This window comes from Nyctibius grandis, chromosome 9 (genome assembly GCF_013368605.1).
Source record: "Nyctibius grandis isolate bNycGra1 chromosome 9, bNycGra1.pri, whole genome shotgun sequence".
NCBI classification, from domain to species: Eukaryota; Metazoa; Chordata; class Aves; order Nyctibiiformes; family Nyctibiidae; genus Nyctibius; species Nyctibius grandis.
In genome coordinates, this window is record NC_090666.1 from 18,454,560 (window position 1) to 18,478,035 (window position 23,476).

General features: G+C 39.8%; 1 protein-coding gene across 1 annotated transcript in view; it reads left to right on the forward strand.

Moving 5' to 3' along the window:
• The first annotated feature begins 18,743 nt into the window (after positions 1 to 18,743).
• Positions 18,744 to 23,476, forward strand: part of GRB14 (growth factor receptor bound protein 14) — a 71,565-nt gene continuing 66,832 nt past the window's right edge. Inside the window, exons 1-2 of the mRNA XM_068407847.1 lie at positions 18,744 to 18,886; positions 20,569 to 20,701. Coding sequence (XP_068263948.1) covers positions 18,744 to 18,886; positions 20,569 to 20,701 — 276 coding nt within the window. The remainder of the gene's footprint in view (positions 18,887 to 20,568; positions 20,702 to 23,476) is intronic.

A 23,476-nucleotide genomic window follows, 5' to 3' on the forward strand; every position in this document is an offset into this window, starting at 1 on the left:
TTCCTTGGAAGAACTATGCGACATGGTAACTAACACAGAAACTGTGTGTCAAGAATCTATTGCAATGTATTGTACATAAAGTTGCATTATTTTTTGTCAGCTGTTCCTGCTTGTTAACACAAGCACTTAACACCTTAACATTTTTGGTGTGTAAATGTCTTCAAGAAGCAGATTTGGAAGAGACATATAGTTATCTCTTTTTAGCTGTATTAAACCTTACAATTCACATAACAGTACAACAGCTAGTGTTTAAGTGAATGAGAAGTAGGTGAACACTTCCTTCCCTGCTCCCTCCATCACCCTGGAAAGACCACTAAAACTGTTAATGGACTTAGTTATTCCAAAATTATTCAAGACACTTAAGAGAATAAAATTAATGGGAGGGGGAAGGAGAGGGGATGAGGTAGAGAAAAAGAAGAGGAGTTCTGCTTTTCTTGATCTGGAGAATCACCACTTCTGTGAGGACAGGCAGAAGGATATTTCTGCTCCTCCTCTGCTTAATGCACAAAGGAATGATCTTCTCCAGGCAAATTATCAGTTGAGGAATGACTTCACTTGCTTCCCAGTGGAATATGTTGCATGAATTTGGTATTCTTCATCAGTGTCTTAAAAAAGGAAGTACTGTTTCTCCCCCCACCTTTCATATTTTATGTTTTCTGTTTTGGCTTCAGGGTTCTACAAATATTGTACCATTTTGGAACGTATGGGTACAAGCCAGAAACTAAAAGCTTAACTCTGAAAGCCTGATAACTTGTGATCCCCATTCATGTAATCAGTACAATGATGAAAATGCAATCCTGTGCAGAACAGGCATTGTTCTGCATTTGCTAATATAGCAATGAAAGAAAATCTCTTAGCATTGGGAAAGGGAGAAACAACTGTATCTGAAAAGGACACTAAAACACTAGGAAATTTTAACTGCATCTATTGGTAATCGCTATTTCAGAGTGACTGTGCATGTATAACTTAGGGCCTGGAAATAACAAGGGCTGTGTCATCTGCAACAGAAATAGATACAACTCCAGTGCCGAAAAGAATCTATAAGAGTTGGATTTGGATGTAAGTTGCTAATTCCTCTGTGAACTTTTCAGACTTTGAGAATGGTCTTGTGCCAATAACATACTAGAGCCAATGTGATTATACACAAACGCCAGTGACATTTACTAGTTTCCAGTTTGTGATTGTATAATAACTGTATTTTTAGTAGCTGTTTTGTTGATATCAGCTGCTGCATGTGAAGAACAACTGTCTTCTGTTTCAACAAATGATCTGCTTGGTGATTTCTAAAGCATTAGTTTCCACAAGTGCATGGGCATTCCCAAACAATGCTTAAAACAGGAGTTTAGGAGTAGGGTGGGAAGCTAATTCTTAGGTTCCTCCTTAGTCATTTGAATACTTTTCAGAGCAACTGGTAAAAGAGATGAAGAGGCTGAAGAAAACTTATTCAGAGTGCAAGACTAGGCGTTTCTGAAGAATACACTCTAGTCTTGTCTTACATGAAATGTAAGGCAGCATTGTTTTGTTATTTGTATTAACAGTGGCCCAACTCTCTCTCAGTAAAAAGCGGGTATCAAGAGGTGGGGGAGGTTGGGGTGAGGGAGGGGAAGCTTCAAGATCAGTGTAGTTGAACTCCTTCAGAGAAAAAACATAACTTGCTGATGGACCATTCCCTTGTTCCTTCTATTGGAGAGAATAAACTGAAATACCTAAAATTCAAAGCCTTAATCTTTGATTTCATTAGATTGGCATGATTCTTCATAGTATACCTAACTATGTGCCATGTATGAATCATTCCCTTAATTATTTAGTGGCAAAAAATGGAGCTAGATCACCATGTGGAATATTCAGAAGTATTTACACAAACACTCACAGATTTAATCTTATGATTTGTCCGCGTTTTTATGCGGCTGTGGTATCTAGTTATCCTGCATCAGGTTATGTGAACTGTAAATCTGTAAAAGTCTCCTATATCTCAGTTTACTGTGAAGGTAAGAATTTGCAGTGTGCCAAGAAATGCTCATTAAATATTCCATCAGTCTTCAAAGTTTCAAGTTAAACTTAAAAAATAGAACAATTATCAGTATAGGGGGTTCTGCTTCTGCTGTTGCCATGCTCAGAGAATGTCAAAGCAATGGGGCATCACCTTTTTATAGTTTTGTCTCTCTTTGGATTTTTTTAAATCTGAATTTCATGTTGAAGTTAAATGTTGAACAAATGTGCAATTGTTAAAATGTTTTAACATCTTTTAAGTGTGAAGGATCCCCAGATGTTTAACAGTATATAATTAGGTGGACCTAATCACTTCATTAATGAAATACTGTCACTTAAGGTATACAGTGGCTTTGATTAGAAACATTCCCTTATTAAATGAACTAGAACAGCACCTGAGGGTGTCTATACCATGTCAGTGATTCTTGAAATACAAGCTGTTCCTGTTTTAGTAGTCATGGTTCCTTTACAACTGTCTTCAGTCATTTTTAAGATGTAAATTCAAGCCTACTCTAATTTATGAATGAGAACATTGTGTGCTGCTGACACTAATGCAAGAGTAAGTGCTGCTCTGTAACATGCTTAAGGAAATCAACATTACTAATATGAAAGATTAATTAACCATTAAAGCAACTTCCCACAGAAACTTAGGTTTAGTCATTATTTACATTCTGTATGTGAATTGAGATTTAACTTGATCACAACTTACAGGCTTGATGCAGAGATTACTGCATGAGTTTCTATAGTGTTACTACTGCATAGGGTTAGATGGTCACAGTGGTACTTTATTTTTGTGTGGGTATCAGATACCTGAATTCCTACAGGTAATAATGGAAAAGAGAGTGTAGTCCGTCAGTGTACATATCAGAAAATTTTGTTAATTTTGAAGTAAGCTGATACAGAAGCAGGGAGGGGAAAACACAGAGCATGGTGATGTATTATACATAGTGAGGTTTAACTAAAAAGACAAAACATAAGGTTATGTGGGTATGTTAAAAAGTCTACTAGCTTATGTTCAAATAAGGATTGGAATGATTTGAAACATTGAAACTAGAGTTTGTGGATAATTGTTTTGTATTTATCAGTCAGGTGTAGACTGTAGCATTAAAGTGTTGTAGAAACGTCTTTTGCCAGTGTCAAAGGAAAGCTGGGTACAGAGAATATAGTTACTTAGAATACAGTATGGCTGGAGAGCTGATGTTTCCACCTCTACAGAACTGTCTTTGTCATGTCTAGTGACTGAACAGAACTCTTAGTCCTCCTTATGTGTCTTGTTTTTTATAAATAAGCAAATTTTAATGCAGCAGAGTTTTCTAGTACTGTTTACCAATCTGTAACGCAGTAAGTCAAAAACCAAAATACCAGCTGCAAATAATGCAGTACCCTCTCCTGTGCCACACAGAGGGTAATGACACTTGTTTAAAGTCTTCCCTCTGAGTACTAAGCAGGGCTGACCTTTCTTAGCCTGAGATATTTGATATCATCATAGCCAGAGCAACAAGAACACACTAAAGTACAGTACATACAAGGAAATCTTCACAGTGACGGAACAGTTAAAAGAACGTGAATGTTACAGAATGGGCTTGCATGTGTGATAGTGAACATCCAGAGGAGTAAAGGAGTTGAAGCATACAATCAGCTCAGGGCAGGGGGAGAATTAAGTCCACAGAACCTGCAGTTGCAACAGCTGTTAAAGACTAAATCTGGTCAACAGTGGCTATTTGTAAGTAGTAGTGTACTTAGTGTACTAGTGCTGGTGTACATTAACCACTAGTGTACTTACTAATGGTTAATATATTTCTAGTTGAAAAAGTAATCAATAAACTATTGTTGGACTCAGAATTTCATAATTTCCCCTCAGCTATATGTGTGTGTCTGCCTGTTTGTTTACTTTTTTTTTTTTCCCCTCTATGTGTCCTGAGCAAGAGCTAAGACATGATGGCTACAGTCACACTTAATCTGAAGTGGTAAGGCAAGGACAAATTAATTTATTTCACAGTTGCTTAAGGCTTTATATAGCTCTGACTTATCAAAAATACAGTGAAAATAATCATTAAAATAGTTAAGCTGATGGCAATTTTCTAAATGAAATGCTCGAACTAAACAGGGAGATGGGAAGGAATGTGGAAAGAGCTGCAATTGGTCACCTTGGTTAAACAGCATGATTGATCCCATCAGCAGACGCTATCCCATTTCTTCAGTGCTAAAAGCTAATTAAACACTCATGTTCTGCAAACTGAAGTGTATTTGGCCGCACAAATGTGGATCACATCTGGGGACGTTTTAACCATCTCCAGAGTGCTGAGGACAGAAAGCTCTCTGATAGAGGCACTGTTCACCTGAGTCTCCCTTTACCAAGATGACCAAGGGGTGGGAAGAGGAGAGCATTACAGTTTGTGTAGCTGCTGGTAACTGTATGGTAACTCTCTTACATATAGCTGTGTAAGAGAGCTCTGCCAGAAGCTATAATGAGACACAGGCACGAGCTGTATGCACAGAGTTCACCTGGGTCTGGCCCATCAAGACAAGGGACCCTGAGAGAGGGAGGTTTGGGGGAAGTTGGCTTCAGGGTTCTACATGGAAATGGTGGGTTTAATTTTTATTTTTTATTCAAACTGTGTCTGCTATTAATGGTTTTCAAAAAAATGAGAATTTTTCAAAATAAAAAAAAAAGAAATATTCTAGGCTGTCAGGTGTGTTTGGAAGTTCAGTAGATATAAAAGGCATATTCTTTGGTGCCCACTAAAGATAAAAGGCTGAAAAGAGAGGTAAGGAAAGTTCTGCTAGACCCTATGGTCAGAAAAAGGAAGTAGGTGAATCTTTTCTTGTTTAACTATTACATTAATTTAAAAACATAATTTGATGGTGATGTGAAACGTAAGTTGCCTGATCACCAGTGGGGAAAACAACATAGCAGAAATCAGGGTGCAACCCAGCAGGAATGATTTTGTCTCATAAAGTGAAAAAAAGCAGTTAAAAGCAGCAGATATTTTAGATTGAATTCTGACTCTTTAGATTAATAATCTAAAGGTGGAAGGCAATTTGGGCAAGAGAGAGAATAAAACAAGAGTTACAAGACCTTTAGAAAACATGTCAAGAAAGATTAAAGGAATGAGGTTGGTTTAGTGCAAAAAAGGAAGACTGATTAGGATGACATAACCATGTTTCAACACAAAAAAGTTGCTACACAAAGGCAAGTGATTAATCATTGTATCTTCAAGTAATAGTCTGTTCCAGCTTTAGAGCATAATGGAAGAATGGCTGTACTGGGTCAAACTGAAGGTTCATTTAGTCTGTTACCCGGCTTTTGACAATGATCAAAAATTCATGCCTAGGGAAAAAAATAAAATTATAAACCACACAAAGTAATACTTACCCCAGGTATGCTCAACCTTCAACAGTTTTTAGCTCTGAGAATGCCTAAGTGAAGATGATTTCTATGTATTTAATAGTCTTTTTGTTCAAGAACTCAGCTACTCTGTACTTTCAACTCCTGTAAACTTTGAGCAGTGACCGAACTGTGTGACAAGGAGTTCCTTGATTTAATGATACACTATCTGAAGAACCATCTTTTTTTGTTTGTTGTGAACTTCCACTTGCTAGCTTAATTTTATCCACTCCTTTTTCTGAAAAAAGACATTAACTCATCAATCCCCATTCATGCTTTCTGTGCCCCTCATGTCTTTCCATAACGTAAGGGGTTGTACCATAGGCATTTGAGACTTGTACACTTTTGCCATTTTATTTGTTAGATGTCATTGAGGTTTATCAAAACAAAGATGTAGGTCTGAGCATGCCTTATGATTCACATCTCTCAATATCTTGGGAAGAAGATATTTTCTCTTAGCCACATTTATTCTTCAAATCTGTCTCCTTTTGCAGCTATTTGCCATAGCGAGTCACCTGCAGGATACACCTATCTTCTGTACAAGATCAAGAGTTTGAGAGAAGTTTGTGTGTCACACTTCTAAAGTAATAAATATCCAGCTGAATAGAACCTTGCTAAGTCCTGTTTATTCACAGATGTGATCATCTGATTCACAGATTATCTTTTCAGTTCTCTGGCCAGTGAATAAAAGAGTTTAAAAACTTGAGGATATGATACATAGGTTGTTCAGTTTACTGTGCTAGTTGTTAATTAGTTTCAACTTAAAATAATGAGATTGCTTTGGCAGCTAAAATGTGCCACCTTTACGTGTGAAATTTCAACGTATTTTTCTGATAGGAATTTCTGTTGAAATCTATTACCAACATACTATGTTTGATTAGAATAGCTCATCTAATCTTTCTAATTCATCCATTAGCAATTTTCCTAGGAAGTTATCAAGGCATAAATATATAAGATTTCCAAGAGTGAGATGAGAAATTAAGCAGTTTAACACCACCACCAAAAAAACCCCTTGCCAAGCAAACATTCATGCTACTTCCCACCTGAGCACCATGAGCTGTTGCTCCTAAAGGGTTTGCAACACAGGCACCACAGAACCCAGCATGGTAACACAGGGACCCTGCTGGGCAGGGCCCCATCCCACCATCCATAAGTGAAGGAGCAGGGCAGGCCTGGAGACAGCAGCCAGGCTCAGCCAAGAGTCCAGATTACCAGACAAGTCCATGTTGAGGAGGAAAAGTCTGTGGCTCTAAGAGCAGACCAGCAGGTCCACAGCCAGACACAGGCATGGATGCAGCAGGAACTGTAGCTGAAGTAGGGACAAAGCACTAGAGCCTCAGGTCAAGAGCAGCTCCCCAGGAAGAGGACAGCCCTGACTACAGCCTCCCCACCGAGCTGTCTGAAGAGCTCTTCCCAAGGTCACCAGCTGCAATGGCCTGGCCTTCAGCTCAGGGAGCCAAACCCACAAGACAATGGAGGATGTGCTTAGGGCCTCGATACCTGGCTCTGATGGAAAGTATGCCCCTGAGCGGAAGGAGCTACAGCAGTGTAATATTTGAGATATGCTAGAGTTCACCCCTGGAAAAACATTTTGCTAGCAGATTCACACCAGGCCTAGCAGGAAAAGCAGGGAGCTGTGGGCAAGTTAGTAACACTGCTGTGGTTTTCTCATCCCCCTTCAATCCCCATCCACCACACTGAATGCAGTAGGCAATATGGCCATAGTTCATACTCCCTCTCCCCTTTTTTAAAATCATATTTTCACTATAGTAAATCACTATGCTGAAAGTTACTGTAAAGCATCAGTTGAATGAAGACCATATACCTGCATGATGAGCACTTTTGCCTACAAATACAGGTAGCTGTCCAGAAATCTAGAACAGGGAGAATGTTTTTAGTTCAAATATTCTTTCTAGTTTGGCTTGCAATCAAACACTGTGTTTTCTCCTAAACTATTTCTGCTGATTCATTATTAACTTACTTTGTATTGCAATGTTAAAATGAAACATGTTTCTTTAACTCTCTTTAAATGAACTACCTTTGTGGCAGTATTTTTATATGGGTCTTTTGATGCCTTTTTAATGGTACATTAAAACTTAATGAATGCTGAATAACAGTAGAATCCCTATGGAAGCACATACGGTATCTACATTAATAATGAATGAATGCATAATGATCAGTAAAATTTCTGTGATTTCCACATGAATCAACAGTGATGAGCCACTTAGTGTTACACTCAATTACATCATGTTTAATTTATGTAGCATTGTTTTGACGTTATGTTTAAAATGTCTTTAGTAAATCGAGACTCTAATTGAGCCTCCATTTCGGTGACAAATTGCACTGTAAACATTAAATCAGTTTTTTTTACACAACAATTAATTTATGTTGAAGCCTACTTGCAAAGGGTCAACAATTTGATATATTCTCACTATAACTCCCTGAAAAATGGAATCCTAGTATGAAAAAAAATGTGGTACCTGTTAAATTATTTCTGTTCCCTTAGTTATGCTGCAGCCACTGGAAATGCATTAATTCCCTGAACTCTGGAAACAATGGCAATACCTCAGCTGTTCTATATGACTGCTGCCAAGCAGTTCAGAAGACCTTTTCAGGTCCGAGTACCTTGTCCACACCTATGCAGCAGATTCACAAGAGTTCTCCACAATGCCTGCCTTGCTGCGGTGTTGCACCACCTCTCATGTATTTGGGAGGCCTTTCTATAGCACATCCGTGAACTCACTTGCAGTGCATATATGGTATAGGAAGGTGAACCACGAGCTTTTGAAGAGTGACCATGCCACCAGTCTGCCAGAGGTAGCCAAAGAGTTGGTGAGGGAACCTACACCAAATTCAGACACTACCAGCTGTCCTCCCATCCCATGCAGGACAAGGAAGCAAACACTTATTCCCATGATGTTGATTACCTAACAGCCTCTGCAGAGGAATATAATCTTGTCCCACTTTCAAAGCAAAAGTGTGAGGACCCACTACCTCACTTCATCTTTCCTGTTCTACCTTGTAACACACTGAACATGGGCAGTTGGCTGCATAGGCCCTGGGGGAAGGCTCTGTAAAAGGCTGCCAGTGGCAAGAGGACTGTCTGTAGCCACAGCCCTATGCTGAAGCCTTTCACAGTAACTGCTGCAGCAACAGAATTTGGAGTGAAACAGGGCAGAGACTTATCAGAGGATGCTATGTGAGACTGTATCTTTCCAGACTGGTTTCACATGAAGACTAGGGATATGCACATATCTGATCACAGTGGAAAATAAGACAAGTAAATACACTTTGTAAGGGAAAACTGGAAATAAAATACGTGTACTTCAAACCTCCCTAGGACAGTAAGCTTCTGCTTGGCTTTCACTTTTTCCTGTCAGGTACTTCTAGCAGATAAGCTCTGACACACCGTTTCAGTGGGTGTCTGCTTGAGCTGGCTTTGGAACTGTTCCAAGGCAGGTCTGTAAAGACTCATTCATAGAATAAGACTGGGACTGCCTATTTTACTCAAATCAGCTCAGTTACCTAAAGAGTCATCTGAACTTTTCTGTCTTTTGGCAGACAAGATACTTTCTTCCACTTCTCCAGAAGGGATTTTGCACTCTCTATTCTCTCAAGTTGGTCCTTCTCCCTGGTAGTTCAAGCCAGCAAGGTCTTATCAGGAGTCTTTTTGTCTTTAACATTCTTCCTCAAACAGCAGTTCAAAATACAGTGAGCTTGAGAGGTCTTGGCTCAGGGGACTTTTTAGTTCTGAGAGGTTGTCTAGTCCAGCTGTCTCAACAAGAAAGACTGGGGGGAAAAGGGACCCAGGTTTGGAGGCAAAATCCTATCAGCTATTTACAAACAAATCCATCAATATATTTTTAGCTTCTAGCACTAGGCACTGCATCCAGTTGCTTTAGTTTATAGAGGATTTACCATCTGTGAGCATACAAAGCTATCATTTTAATTTGCTGTTCTTTTCGATCTATTATGAGCTTATCTGATAACTGGCAAGGCATCTAACGAACAGCTGACCAATAACTTCGTTAGAAGATCTACAGACAAAGAACTTTATAATGATAATGATCATAACAATAGCTGCTCTCATTTCCCTGGATTGCTGAAAAATGCAAATTCAGACCTTTAATAATTGCAGCTCAGGCTTTCATTTCTGACAGCAAAGTGAGAGAGGAAAAAATCTTTCCATCCGAAGAAGCTGTAAAAGAGGTGATCAGCGTCTTTTTTTTTTTAATTATAATTCACTTCATTCTTGTTAGAAGAATTTAATAAACGAAGTATAAGAGAGAAAAATACTTATGGAGAACCTTTTCATTTTGCTTTAAAAAGTCCTTTTTTTGTTTATGTTGATCATTTTAATGATTCTGTTCTCATGATTCAGGAATTCTATGCTGTGTTAATTCAGCTTTAATTTGAATTGAATAAAATATTGGCTAGCTTGCTGGCTATGATGATAAAATGCATGTACTGCTTAAACAGAAAGTGTTTGAAATATATAAAATAATCTGAAATACACTTCTCTTCAATGTATGCCTAATAGATTTTAGTGATGTCATTATATCTAATTTGTTATGTAGCTATATATTTTTAGAGCCTGCTGTGTAAGAGTATTTTTTAAAATTAGATGTAATGAGGTTAGAATACCACTATAGCCTTTGGAATAACACCAATATACGAAACAGTACAAGAAAATAGTCGAATGTATGCCTTGAGCTACATGATGACTGTACAAACAGACTTCATGGCAAATTAGATTTACTTGACTAGTGTTGTGGTTACAGTGATATAATTCATGTTTCATAACTCTGAAGAAATAATGAAGACATTGCAACCAGAAATGTGTCAATTTGAATAAATTTATTATGAATTGCTTTGGTTCTAAGAGCTCCCAATATGTTACAATAGAAGCCTACGTTCTTGCTTGAGAGCCAGCCAAACTATCTGTAGAAAATGGAATGGGTTTTTTAACGTCTTAACAAATCACTTAATGGTAGATTTTCCCTTCAAATAAACAAAAGGAGAAATGTTCTGAAGGGACTGTGCTAATAAAAGAGATTGGAATATACCTTTCTTTTAAAGCCACTTTGAAAGTAGAATGTTTGGAAGCCTCATATTTAGATGCTGGCCTCTTACTCCCTGCAGAAACTCAAAACATTGTTAAAACTGTACATCCATTTTTGCCTGAATCCAAGTTGCAATGAAGCAAAACTTAGCCCATGCAACAATTAACTCTCTTCACCCATTGCTGAACTGCAATTCCATTTGGACTGAATGCAATATTCAATGGGCTACCTCCAGCTACAGTGCAAAGTACATTCTCCAACTAAAACCGCGCAGGCTGGCGGAAGGTAAATTGGAATTTAGTTAAGGCACCACCTAACACTTGCACAAAGTACAAATTTATCAGTTAGAAAGTTTCATGTATCACCTTCAGTGACACATTCTGGCTTTAATATGATTTCTTGGTCAGAGGCTTCGTATTGGCTCCGGGGCCATGGCTTGACAACATGCAAAATGGATGTGAGGCCTTGAAGAGTTGCCACAGGAAGGAGAATCCTCAAACTCACTTTGTTAGTTCAAATTTGTTAAGAGATTTTTCAATGGGTTGAATTTTTACCAGTAGGCTTTTTCCTAGATCAGATACTGTCTGTCCTCCCACAGCCTGCATAAAGTCAACACAGAAACATAAAACTGTTACATTCTTTATCATGTACTGTGGCAATTTGACAGAAATGTGACTGTGCTTATTTCTTCTGTGGAATAGGTATGTCATCTTGAGGGATCCAGCAGCACAGAAATCCAGTCATGAGAAAGAATACCAACTTTGTGTCCAGTGTGGATTTATTAAAACCTGGACTTTATGAAAAGGGAGTGTATTAGTCCAGTAGCTCTTCTTGGATGATAGGATGAAAGTTCAAGAGGGTCAGAAGTCTCAAAACTGTATTGCTATTGTTTTATAAAATAAGTTCAAAGAATGTAAAAAATACGTGTATGCTTTCTCGTACTTGAATTCTCAGACAAGTACAATGGATTGAGATAAATTTATGGAACTGACAGAGAACACTGAAGGCTGAATTTAAAAGGGTTGAGTGGCTATAACACTTTTCCTAATTTTAGATGTGATCTCAGTTTGTACTCCTGCTTCCCAAATGCTTCAGATACATCAGATGTTAAATTTCTTTGAAGTCAGGTGCAAATTATTTATGAACCTGTTCAGTAGCCAGCATTTTTCTCATTTCCCCTCCCACCCCAAGGGAAAATTTTGTAACACTTTTTTGACTTTTAAGTAGAATTGACAGGGCCACTGTGTGTAACAATTGTCTGGAATTATCTTGTATGTTATTATTCATGTATTGTGTAATGTCTTCTTCATAAATACACAAAAGTGAACTAGAAGGTTGCTTACATTCATTATTATGAAATTGTTCTATTTGTTATGGTAAAATTAGGACTTTTAGAAAAAAATCAATTTTTAAATGGAGTAGCTACTAAACAACTTCTGTAAACATGAAATCAAAGGAAAAGGTACTTTTTTCTCCAGCTCAAAGAAAAATCACCTTTTGGACCAGATTTAAAGCTGACTTATCGTAGGAGTACTGAAGTATTAATATATTTTACCTTTTTTATTTTTAGAAACAAAAAACCTTCATTATAGTTACAAAGGAGGGTGGCCTGATTGTTAGATTACTAATTTTGGACTCAGGAGTTTGCATTCCTTACTCAGCCACAAATTCCATTAGATCTTGAGAAAATCACTTAGCAAATTAATTGCATTGTCTAATTTTCAACAGCTAACTGAGATGCTTAAGTCAGAAGACAGTTCTCCCTAGGCTTCCCATGTCGTCAGAGGAAACAAAAAGTTATTCTGGGATGGCCGTCAGTGCTAAAACCCCCACGTGTTTTTTAGTTGACCTCTGGGGTCTTCTGTTTCTCTCCATGGAAGTTCTATGCCTCTATGTTAAATGGCGAACGTAACTTGGTATAGTGTCTAAAGTCAGGTGCTCTGAATACCTACTTAGGGTTAATTTTTAAACATGTTCAGGCATATAAAGATGCAAACATTTACTCATCCGTATGAAGGGAATAAATACATTAAAATGTTAGGTGCACTGATGTTGTGATAATTAGGTTCATAATAAGTGCCGAGATTGTCACTGTTAGATACGGTTCCTGAATTACAGACGTTTGCATTAATAACCTTTTAATATAATAACTTCCAAGTATTCAGCACAATGCTTTTAAAACATGAACGGTAGTTTGGTTTTTCAAAGGCTTATTGAATACATCATTCCCTGAATATAGATTTCTTGGAAAAACTCTTGAGACAGAGCAAATGCCACTTCTCTGTGTAAACCCTGTGGGATTAATTCATTCCAGAGAGTACTGAATGTCCTACCAGGTGATGTATTAAAATGGTGCCAGATATGTTATCATACGGTGGCACTACCTTAGGAATTCCAGTTGGCCAGATAAGCATTTTATTTTACTTTTTGGCATTTGGGAGGAACATAATGACTCCATCATTAAAGTTCAGCAGAGCTTTCCATTTCAGAGCCCATTTTCAAGGCATTCTTAATTGCACATGCACAGGTAGATTGATTTGGAAATGGCTTTGCTCAGTCAGGGCTGGTGCAAATCTGGGCGTGCAAATCTGGCCTAAGTTATTCTAGTGATTTTGGAAGAGGAAAATTCCTCCATTTTAAATTTCTTACTATTCCCGGAATTAGAGAAAAATCCCTTTAGATCTAATGAAAGCTTCCAAAATCCAACTGCACAATGCAGTATATCTGAAGGTACTAGACTTTAATTTTGTTTCCCAAAGTCATGGATGGTCTATTGTGAGCTGCATGTTACAGAAGCAGAAAAGAAACAGTATGAGTGAAATTCAGGCACCTAAATACAAGTGCTGGTGCAATACTCAATGTCCAAGGATATATGAAACATCCACACTGGGCTGTCACATGTGACATAGGATGAACAGGAAACCCATGCCGCCTTAGGGCATGGTAGAATAGGTATCTAAATTGGTGCTAGGTGTGTGCATTTAGGCAAACAAATCTCTATACATCAATTTTTCAAAATACAGAATTCATTTTGTCTTTAAATTTCATGTATCAATCAGCCTTGTACTCTGATATGGAATATCAGTGTACAGTGGAGTGGAATGCTGCCTGCCTTGAGTCTGACCAGGTATGTTCTTTCTTTTTGCCCAAAATAACTCTATATCTCCCTTCCTCTTTGCATATATCTGGAGACGGTTAACTGTGCTTTGTCTGGTACTATTGCTTCAGTGTCCTTGGCAGCAGCTCAGAAATGGCTGAGACTTATGAGTGGTGTGGCTGTTTGTGAAAAGTCATTTTAACTCTACATTTCTTGTTGTTTTTTTGGTTGTTGGTGTGGTTTGGTTTTTTTTAATGCTTGTATTTTGTTTTCCACTCTACAAAATGACTAGTGTTAAAGGACCTTTACTCTGATTTCCCAACAACTCACATTATGGAAACTGAGCTTCTATGTGCTGGATAAGCACAAGGAGTACCAGATAGCATAGTCACCTGCACTCTTCCCTCCATAATAATTACATGATTCTGTGCAGTATTCTGAAGGTACATAAGGTCAGAAATTTGTTCTTTGTGTAAGATGGAGTTCCAGAAAAAAGGCTGTAAAAAGTATCATCAGCAGTACTCTGCTCCTGTGAAACATCGCCTGCTTAATTTATCTAAATATTTTATCACTTATGTGATGTTTAAAGTTGTCCACTCTTCATGGTAGTTATTTCAGAAGAACTAATAAAGCATTAATTATCACAAATATTTACAAGGGATTAATAAGAACAGAAAAATGTATTGAAAGAAAAATGTTTCTTCCTTTACAATACCATCATTACAAATGTTTGGCACTGCTAAATCAGTTCCCTGAGACTCGTCAATTCACTTCCACGAATAACTGCAGCAGTGTATTTTGCAGTTCATTCATCCATAACTACCCAGAAGATTACATCTAGTCCAGTAGATTTAGATCCATTAGATGAAGACCTAGCCACTGTAATCCATACATATGTAATAGTCACCCTGGACTATTACAGTTCTCTCTAGAAAGGAACTTTATGCCTTCTAGAAGTTCAAGGCTGGCCAGTGCAGATCACATCACCTAATACATAGTTTATTATAGATGCTGCTGAATGATTGATTTCATGCAGCCTTAGTGTGAGGGAGCAGAAGCCAGTATGTCACATGGTCTGATCTGCGTCTCACAGGCCCTACATGCCACCAGTCAACCCTATGCTAAACCTAATTATTTGTTTTTAGCTACAACAACCTTTCAGAAATCATAAGATCATTTGATTTGAGTGATTTGAAGGGTATCATTCTTGTTCTCAAAACCCTGCACAGAATTTAATTCTGTTCTGTGTTACAGTTCAAGGCAAAATTCCAGCAGGGGGATGTTCTGGGCTGAGGACAAAGCTGTCACCAGGAATCACAGAACTTGCTATTGAAATAGCAAACACTGTTGTCAAAGCTAGCAATAAAATCCATCCCTCTACTCAAGTTTCTTACCAAAGTATGCTAAAGTATTCATGCTTTTCAATAGGTAAAAAATCCCAATCCCAACCCAAACAACAACAGAAAACACAGTGCAAATCTGCTTCTTGATAGTAAGTGCAGGAAAGGAAAAATAAGTCAGGGGAAACACCAGAGTATTACGATGCTGTTGTTTGTGTAAGTGCACACACAGGGAGGTTCAGATTAGGTTGAAGAGCAGTTTCTGGAAATGACTGAGCCTGGCAGTACTGATCTAATCCCTTGGAACCTTTTTTTTAATCTGCAATAAAAGATACACGTTTTAACAGTAATTCTAAACTTAACATTCAATGCGAGCTATAATAATAGCAAGACTCCTCACAAAACGTTCAACCACAGATAATTTTCAAAGAGTTATGCACTACTGCCAGGAAGTTAGCTATTGATATCTCTGCTTGTGCTCATTGGATAAATTTGGCTTTCATGAAGTACTGCCCAGACAGATGGGCCAGTTTTCAAAGTTAAAAATGGGCTTTTGAAATGCTCAAGAAGGAGCAAGAATGCACAGCTCATTGTATGAGGATCGTAATAGGTGTTCAACATATTGTAAGTACACTGAGATAATAAATACACATAAATTACAAATTCAGGCTTATATCTTGGGGCATGCTTTTTTTACTGGGCAAATCACTTTTTTTTTTTTTCCTTAAGGTGGTCCTCTATATCATTACATTTGATGCAATTTATTTTGGGGTGCTTGTAGAGAAAACATTGTATTGGGAGACAAAACTTAGGCCTGGTTATAGCCTTGCACTGGAAAAACTACTTACGTGGCTTCAATCTAGTACTTCAGTAGAGATAACTTTTCTCTGCTACTGTGGCTATGACAGAAGATGGTATAAAGGTATGATATTAGTTCTCCTAGTGCAACCATCTTTAAGAAATTACAGTGAAGCCATTATACATATAAAACCACATTGAATATCTTGATAAAGCAAGGGGGGAAGTGTGGAAGGGTGAAATAAAAAAATCCAACAAAACCTTCTATAGTTTTCAGAGATAATCACAGATAGTTTGGATTTTTTAAACCTTGTCAGTAATAACTGTGAAAGTTTACTCTAATTAAAGGCATCATTTTGTCACATTAATCAAGTGCCATGGTTCTAAATAGCGCATAGGCTTTTGAGAACTGGAGAGCTTGATTTTCTGGAAGTGGGGTACATACTGAATAGCTTGAATCTGTTGGGGTTTTTCTCAACATATATTTTTAATTTTACTTGATAAACACCTGGACCTGATTAGGGCTAACAATGATTAAATTAAAAGAGAAAACAAAACTACTGAGTTGAGGATTGAAGAATGCCCAGAAATTTAGTTTTAGGGAAGTGTAAGTCTTGAAACAAGGACCACTGTGCTGCAGGAGCACAGCAAGTATCAAAAAACAGACTAGGCAGCTTAGGTGTATTTATGACAAAAAGGAAGCCAAGTCACACAGCTCAACAAATATTTTGATGTCAGGACTTAGCAGAAATCTGCTAGCCTTTTAATATCCATGCTATTCATTGTCCAGAGATGACTGGGTTTGTACTTGTTCAAAGAAAGCGCTAAAAAAAGTTACACTTGAACAGAGTCTAGGTCAAATGCTCTCAGATGTCTTTAGCCAAGCTCAGGTAATCATTTTTATCCTTATAGTTGTTTGCAAGGAGAGACAGTATGTGAGGAGAAACTTTAGTTTCACATTCTCACCTATGCAACATTTCCAATGCTATAATGCAACAATCACGTAGGTCTTTCTGTGCCTCAGTTTCCCAATGACTGTATTTTCCTCATAGAATGCTATTCCCAGAGAAAGAACTGAAAGCAGCAAACATCAGGACAGGCTATGAGAAGTGGAAAAAAAAATTTTTTAAGTCAATTTGTTTCTCAAATTACTACATTCAAGTGAAATTATAATAGCATTACACTTTTTATTGATCTTTCCTACAAGTGGCATTTTTGCTGTCATGACTCATTAGAATTTTAGCAAAGTTATTTTGAAACATAGAAGTATTTAATTTATTTGCTAATATTCCTTCTAATTGTGTTTTTTATTTGCCTACCATTTTAAAACAATTACATGACTAAGCCCAAGACACAAAAACATACCGTGTATGTCAGGTTGCAGCTATGTAAGAAGTTGCACAGACTGGGTGAAAACTCAAAACACATTTTCTTTTTGTGGCTGAACTTTTTCATTGCTAATTCATATCAGCATACAATTGCCACTTGAAAGTGTTTATCTCTTCCTGAACTCAGTTTTCTACCTAGAGCACCTGTGCCAGTTGTCCTTCCTTCTATTCTTTTGGAGACAGTGAGGTTTAACATGCCACATTTATGCCAGTGAATCAGTTACGGAAAAAACAGTGGTCTGGTTTGTGCAATTGTGTAAAAAGATAGCTGTTTGCAAGCAATGAGCAAATCCAGTAAATCATCTGACACTGTAAAATTCCAGGTATGATTGCCAGTCTCTGTATATAAGAATTGTTAATCAACTCGGACTTGCACTTCTGCTGTCAGTGTAACAGAGAATGAGCTGTTCAGAGAACAAGGAATCCTCTGTTTCATTGAAAATAAACGTCCTGCAAAATCATCTGTGACTCAGCCAAAATGAAAACTGTGAGTATTGCTTCTATGTCAGAAAAATCTTTCTCCAGAATTGAAATTTTGGCTTGTATGTGAGGATTTCTTCGGTGGGTTCAAGAAAACAGCAAAGCACACATGTCCCAAAACATTCCATATTTTCACCAGTTTCACATCTCAGCTACTGCTCCTGAGCACGCCAGGTACAGTCGGAAGGTTTCTACATACAGCCGTTTTTACCAGGGGCTGGGCTTTAATTATTTGACTTTCTGTTAAATTGACTGACTCACACCATTTTACCCAAGCTGCTTGGTGCCTTGAAACTGTTCTTCATACAGCGAGAGGCTGTTTTTATTTGTCAACAGGATGAACGCTGATAAGGATGGCTGTGGAATGGCCACACAGGATTTTGTGTCCATAAAGCAGGGCAGGAGCTGGCTTCCTCAGCGGTGCAGGCTGCTGTGGAGGAGCCCAAGGAACTAGGGAAAACCCTTCTGCTTGCCGCGCTGGGAGGGCCTGTGTGGCTGAACCCGAGCCCTGGGCCCAGCTGGGAACGCGGCCTCCCCACGAGCTGCTCGTTTGGCACAAAGGTAACAGGCCTGTCCCCCGGCCTCGTTCGTCCCTTGCTTCTCCAAGGCATAACCATAAATTTCTGACCTCTCAGAGGGACGGGGCATCTTAGTTAATGATCTGTCAGGCGCTTAGACAAGCGTCAGGCCCGTCCGGCAGTGCGCGGCTGGGCCCCGTTGCGCACAACTGGGGAGACCAAGGGCGGCGCCCCCTCCCCTCAGCCGCCCCGACCCCCCGCCAGGCCCGGCCCGGCCCGACGCCCCGAGCGGGCTGGCTGACACCGCGGCCTCGGGCCGCGCACCTGCCGGGGCCCGCCTCGCCCTGCCTCCAGGGAGCGGAGCGAAGGGCTCCCCCCGCCCCGGCGTGGCGGAGGCAGCCGAGAGGGCACGGCACGGCTCGGCCCCCGCCCGCCCCGCGCTGCCTCCCCGTCGCAGAGTGGAGCTGGCGGCCGCCCGCCCCCGCCGCCGCCCGCGCACGTGTGCCGGGGAAGGCGTTCGGTGCCGTTCGCCGCCCGGGCGGCGCTTCCCCTCCGCTCCCGCCGCCTCCCCCCTCCTCCGCAGCGGGAGCGGAGAGCAGCCTCCGCCCGAGCCTCCGCCGGGGCCGCTCGCCGACGTCCCTCCGGCGCGGGCGGCCGCCCAGCCAGGACGTCGCCGCCGCCGATGGCCGCCCCGCTGCCCGGTGTGCCCCGCGGCGCAGGGGAGGCGGCGGAGCCCGCGGGCGGCAGCCCCCGCGACTCGGCGGGCTCGCCCTACCCACCTTCTCGGCCCCCCGGGGGGGACCAGCCGCCCTCGCCCCCCGACAGGTAAGGCCGGGCGGGCGCCGCCAGCCCTGCCCGCTCCCACGAGGGCCCGCCTGCTGCCGTCGAGGCGCTGGAGGCGTCCTGCGGGCGGGAGCGCGGGGCCGGGCGGGGCCTGGGGGTGCGGGTGCCCTGCGGCTTGGCAGCAGTGGTGTGGGGAGGGGGCGAAGCGGCTGGGGGGGGCGGCCTGGCCCGGGACCGGCCCGCGCCTCCCTGGAACTCGAAAGTTGTTTCCCGGCCCTACAGACACTTCGCTGCGCTGCGGATGCGTCTCTCCGCGCACCCCCCCCCCCCCCCCCCCCCCCCCCCCCCCCCCCCCACACTTTTTTTTAGATGTTTCCCGTTCCCAGTTTGAGGTGAAAAGAGGCGACGTTGCCGATCCTGCCTTGTCAAACGGACCCGAGCCGCTACTTTGTCATTGCAGTGTCTGTCTTACAACGTTCGTCAGATAAACCGCTCACCGTTAGCGATGGCGCTGTGACTGCTGTCGGTGACGGGCACCCGGTGTTTGTTACCTCAGGTTGTTCTTAAAGACGCTGGTCTCTATTCTTAGTAAAGGAAACTGTGAGCTAGGTTTTTCGTGAAGTGTCTGCTCAATTTCGGTAGACTGAAGTTTAGAAAGTCTTAAAATACTGCTTACAGGATTTTTCACTTCTTCTTAATGCTAAATATCACTTTAAATGAATGTTTGGTGAGGATTTCCAGAAAGTAAAGCATCTTCATTCTGCATCGTTACCTTACAGTGATGGATTTCCCTATTTTGTACCAATTAGTATGTGAAATCTGGAATGATAATTATGAAGGTAATAAAGTTAAATATTAAGCTTGGAGCCATCAACTTACACATGTAGAAAAATGATTATATGTTGGCAGACTGAAATACTCTGGGTGCTTTGGATACTGCCCTCCAAATGAAATTAAGTAGACAAAGTGCTGTTGAATATTTTATGTGGGAAAACCATGCGCTGTTAACGTACACAGCAGTCTAAACAATCACATTATTAATGTGATACTGTAAACCAGTGCACAGCTGAGCTCTTCCTCAAGTACAGTAGTGATTATCTTCACTACTCTTGCAAATGTTGCTTGGTGATACTTGCGACACAATCATATTTAAGTAGCCAGAAACTACTGAGACATTTGTTTTGTGATGGAGCTATGAAGATTCAAATACAAAAGTAACTGAAAACAGAAATGAGTGTATTGCTTTGCACTGTTTTGTCTTGTCTGCCACTTTGGCTCGTGATTCTAGGGAAAAAAGTTTCCATTTGTTTAAAATACAGTTGTGATGTACTGAGAAAGTGTTACTGAGAAGTTACATGTGTCCACTGTTGTAATATGTGTACATAGGGAGTGGCATGAACATAGGGACAATAAAGTATTTACTGATGTCCTTAGGAGCCAATATAAATATATCTGTGCTGTGACTCTGCAAAGACTTACACATTCAAACAACTTTATATTCAGAGCTGAATACTTGGATTGTTTTCAAGTAGTGTTAAGCACTGTATGTTAATAGATTCAGCCTACTGATTAAAAAAAAATAACTGCACAAAAAAGCTAATTGCTGCAACCAGCAAGTATTGTGGTATTAGTGCTTTAGTATTTCATGCATTGTGGTTGGATATTGCAATTTTAACAGCAGTTGTTACAATTATCGCTTGATATTGTGTATTTTGTTGAAATAGGAGAAAAAAGAAAGATGACAATATTTTGGAGATACCATCAATTCCAAATCCTTTTCCTGAGCTGTGTTGCTCTCCGTTTGCATCAGTTTTGTCAGCCAGTCTGTTGCCCAAGGCAACTTCAAGAAAAAATCAGGTAAGATTTATAAATTACTATTTGACAAATTCTAAATTGGTTTCATGAAAGCTTGAGGAAAAGCCCAGTTACCTATTAAGTTACTTTTCTAATAAAGGTGTTCCATATTTCTGTAATTTGGTGAAATTTTCTCTGTAGGTCACTGATGATTGTAGAAAATGAGGTTTCGGAATCTGTGACTTAAGACGTGACTGTTCTTTCACAGAGTCTACATGTGACTGTGCACATTTTTCGGGTAAAGCAGAGCAAGGGGCAGGCAGGCAGTACTTTATGTCCTTAAATGAGAAGTTAATTTCTTTCTTCCCTTCCTCCCCACCTCCAATTACTGTCATCAGTGCTATAGCATGGAGGGTTTTAACAGTCACTGAGCAGCTTCTTTTGTCTGAAGGTCTAATTTTGCTAGGATAATTGAATAAAAATGAAATTGATGGGGAAGGAGCAAATGCTGTGTACATGGCGATATTTTATGTGCATGTTTGTTTATCTGTGTGGCTGATGTTACTATATTTCCATAAATACCTTAAACTGTGAGTCAAGGGAAGTTTTGAGTGGGCAGACGGACCTGGCAGTGCTCTCTCTTAGTGCTGTTCACACACAGTGTATTTGTTATCCTGAGCAGGGGTAGAGGTTAAAGGGGAAGAGTTTCCAATTAATGGAGATTACTGTTGTCAAAGATCTGTTTCACTCTTTGAAAGCTTACCTGTCTCATTTCTCTTCTCTTTTCTTGAGACTGGAAAGAGTTCTGACAAGGAACACCTGTGGGATTAAGGGTACCACCTCCTTCCCATTCTCTTTTTTTTGGTGGTCTGAGAGATCCCTGTCTTAACAGTTTTAGGGGTGATATTGGAGATGTCACCATTAAACTTTACTAGCAAAGTCTTGGCCAGCACCTTAAGGAGAAACCTTCTTCCCGCTTCTCCAGTGAAAAACATGTATGTGTCTGGGAAACTGCACTAATTCTGTCTTGACATATTTTGCATGTTCTCTAAAAATAGCTATGGTGTCTTTCTGGACTACTTTTATTCCTCTTAGTTCTTTCCTGTAGCAGCAATACTAACCTGAAGCATTTCTGGTCAGTGTGTATCTGAATGTTGCTAATGCAGTGGGGTAAAATTGTGCTAGTTTCTGCTTAGGCAAGGTGAAAGCATTGACTGTCTCTGCAGAGGCAGGAAAAACACTGAATTGGTAACATTATCTTTCAGAACATAAGGACTAGAAGTCACATTTTAAAAAAATTAGTTTAAATTACTCATGTTGCTGGCTTAAATTGCACTCATTGTGGTAATCTTTGTGCTTGCAACTTAAAGTGGATTTACCAAGCATGATTTAACACACAAAGGTCAACTATCTGCTTTTGTGGTCTGTCATGTTTAAAATTACTGACTGGCTTGATCAGTTAAGCCAGCTAAGCGTTAGCTTCAGTCTCTCAGAAGCTGAAGTTCATATCTTCACTGATTTCACTTCTGTTTCTTCATAAAAGCTCTTGTCATACCTTTTGTGACAGTTTCTGCTCCCAGTCCTTCCATTTCTCCTGGTTTTCCATTTAAGAATATAGTTCTCTCTTTGGTAAAAGCAGGATCAGGAACAACTGATTTACTGACAGAAGTGAGCTAAAATAATAATAGTGTCTATGGAGGGCCTGATGCATTTTCCAGTTACCAGAAAAATTGAGAAGAGTCTTCCTGTTATTTTCTGGAGGCATTTTAACAAGACCATGGTTTCTGTCAGAAAGCATTTCACTTAGGTATCTGTCTATGGCCACTGCAGGAGAAGCAATACTGGGCTAAGTGGACCTTAAGTCAGAGTCGGTGTGGCTGTTCTTACGTTCTTCATCTAAAATTATTAAAGGTTAAGGCCAAATGGAAACTGTTGAGTTAAACTTTTATCTTTGAAATTCAGGTTGAAGTCTTCTAATATGTCTATAAAATTACTTAGATTTAAAAAGGAGAGGGAATGCTAAGCAGGTGTGCAAAGAGGAGAAGTGAACTGGCTGTGACTTTGACTTCCCACAGCTGGCTGTGGAGGCTGTGCTTGGAAATGTCATGTTTTCACCCTATGTTCTTGTTTTGCCAACTTTGTAACAGCTCTGTCTGCAAATACCTAATCCATATACAAAGATTTCATTCAATATAGCTCCCAAGGTCATGGATATTACTGTTACAGTTTGATAGTTTCCTAACTCTTAAGAGAAACCAGCTACACTTAAGCACTATTTTTTTTTATAGTGTTGACAGCTGCCAGAATTTTTTCTGTTGCATTTGTGATGATCTACATATGTTTTCAATGATTCTTCTTTTAGATTGCTTTCTTTCTGATTTAGTTTCTTTTTCTACAGTGTTTTTAATTTCAGGTATAATAAAGAAAAATTACAGAGTGAATTTCTACTTAAGTCTAGTAGGTAACTATTATCAAAATAGGTGTTTCTAAAAGAAGAAAAAGGTATGCCTTTTCTAACTTGTTTTTCTCTCCAGAGAAGATTTTCCATTTCCAGGGAAAGAAGTTGTCACAAGTATCTACTCTCTTATTCATAGCACCTGTGACATCTGAAATCTTTCCTCCTCTGAATAATTATTAACATTATTTTGAATTCTTGTTTTTCTAAGCTGAAGTTCTTACTGTCTTCTGATGATCTTTTATCATAAGCCTCTCAAAACATTGTACATGCTGCTTGAACAGCATGTCTGTTTGTGGGGTTGACTTACTGGAAATAAGTTTTTAAAAGCAAATTGGTAAAAGGCATTTGGCAGAATAGTGAGTTGTCTCTGTGCTTGGGAA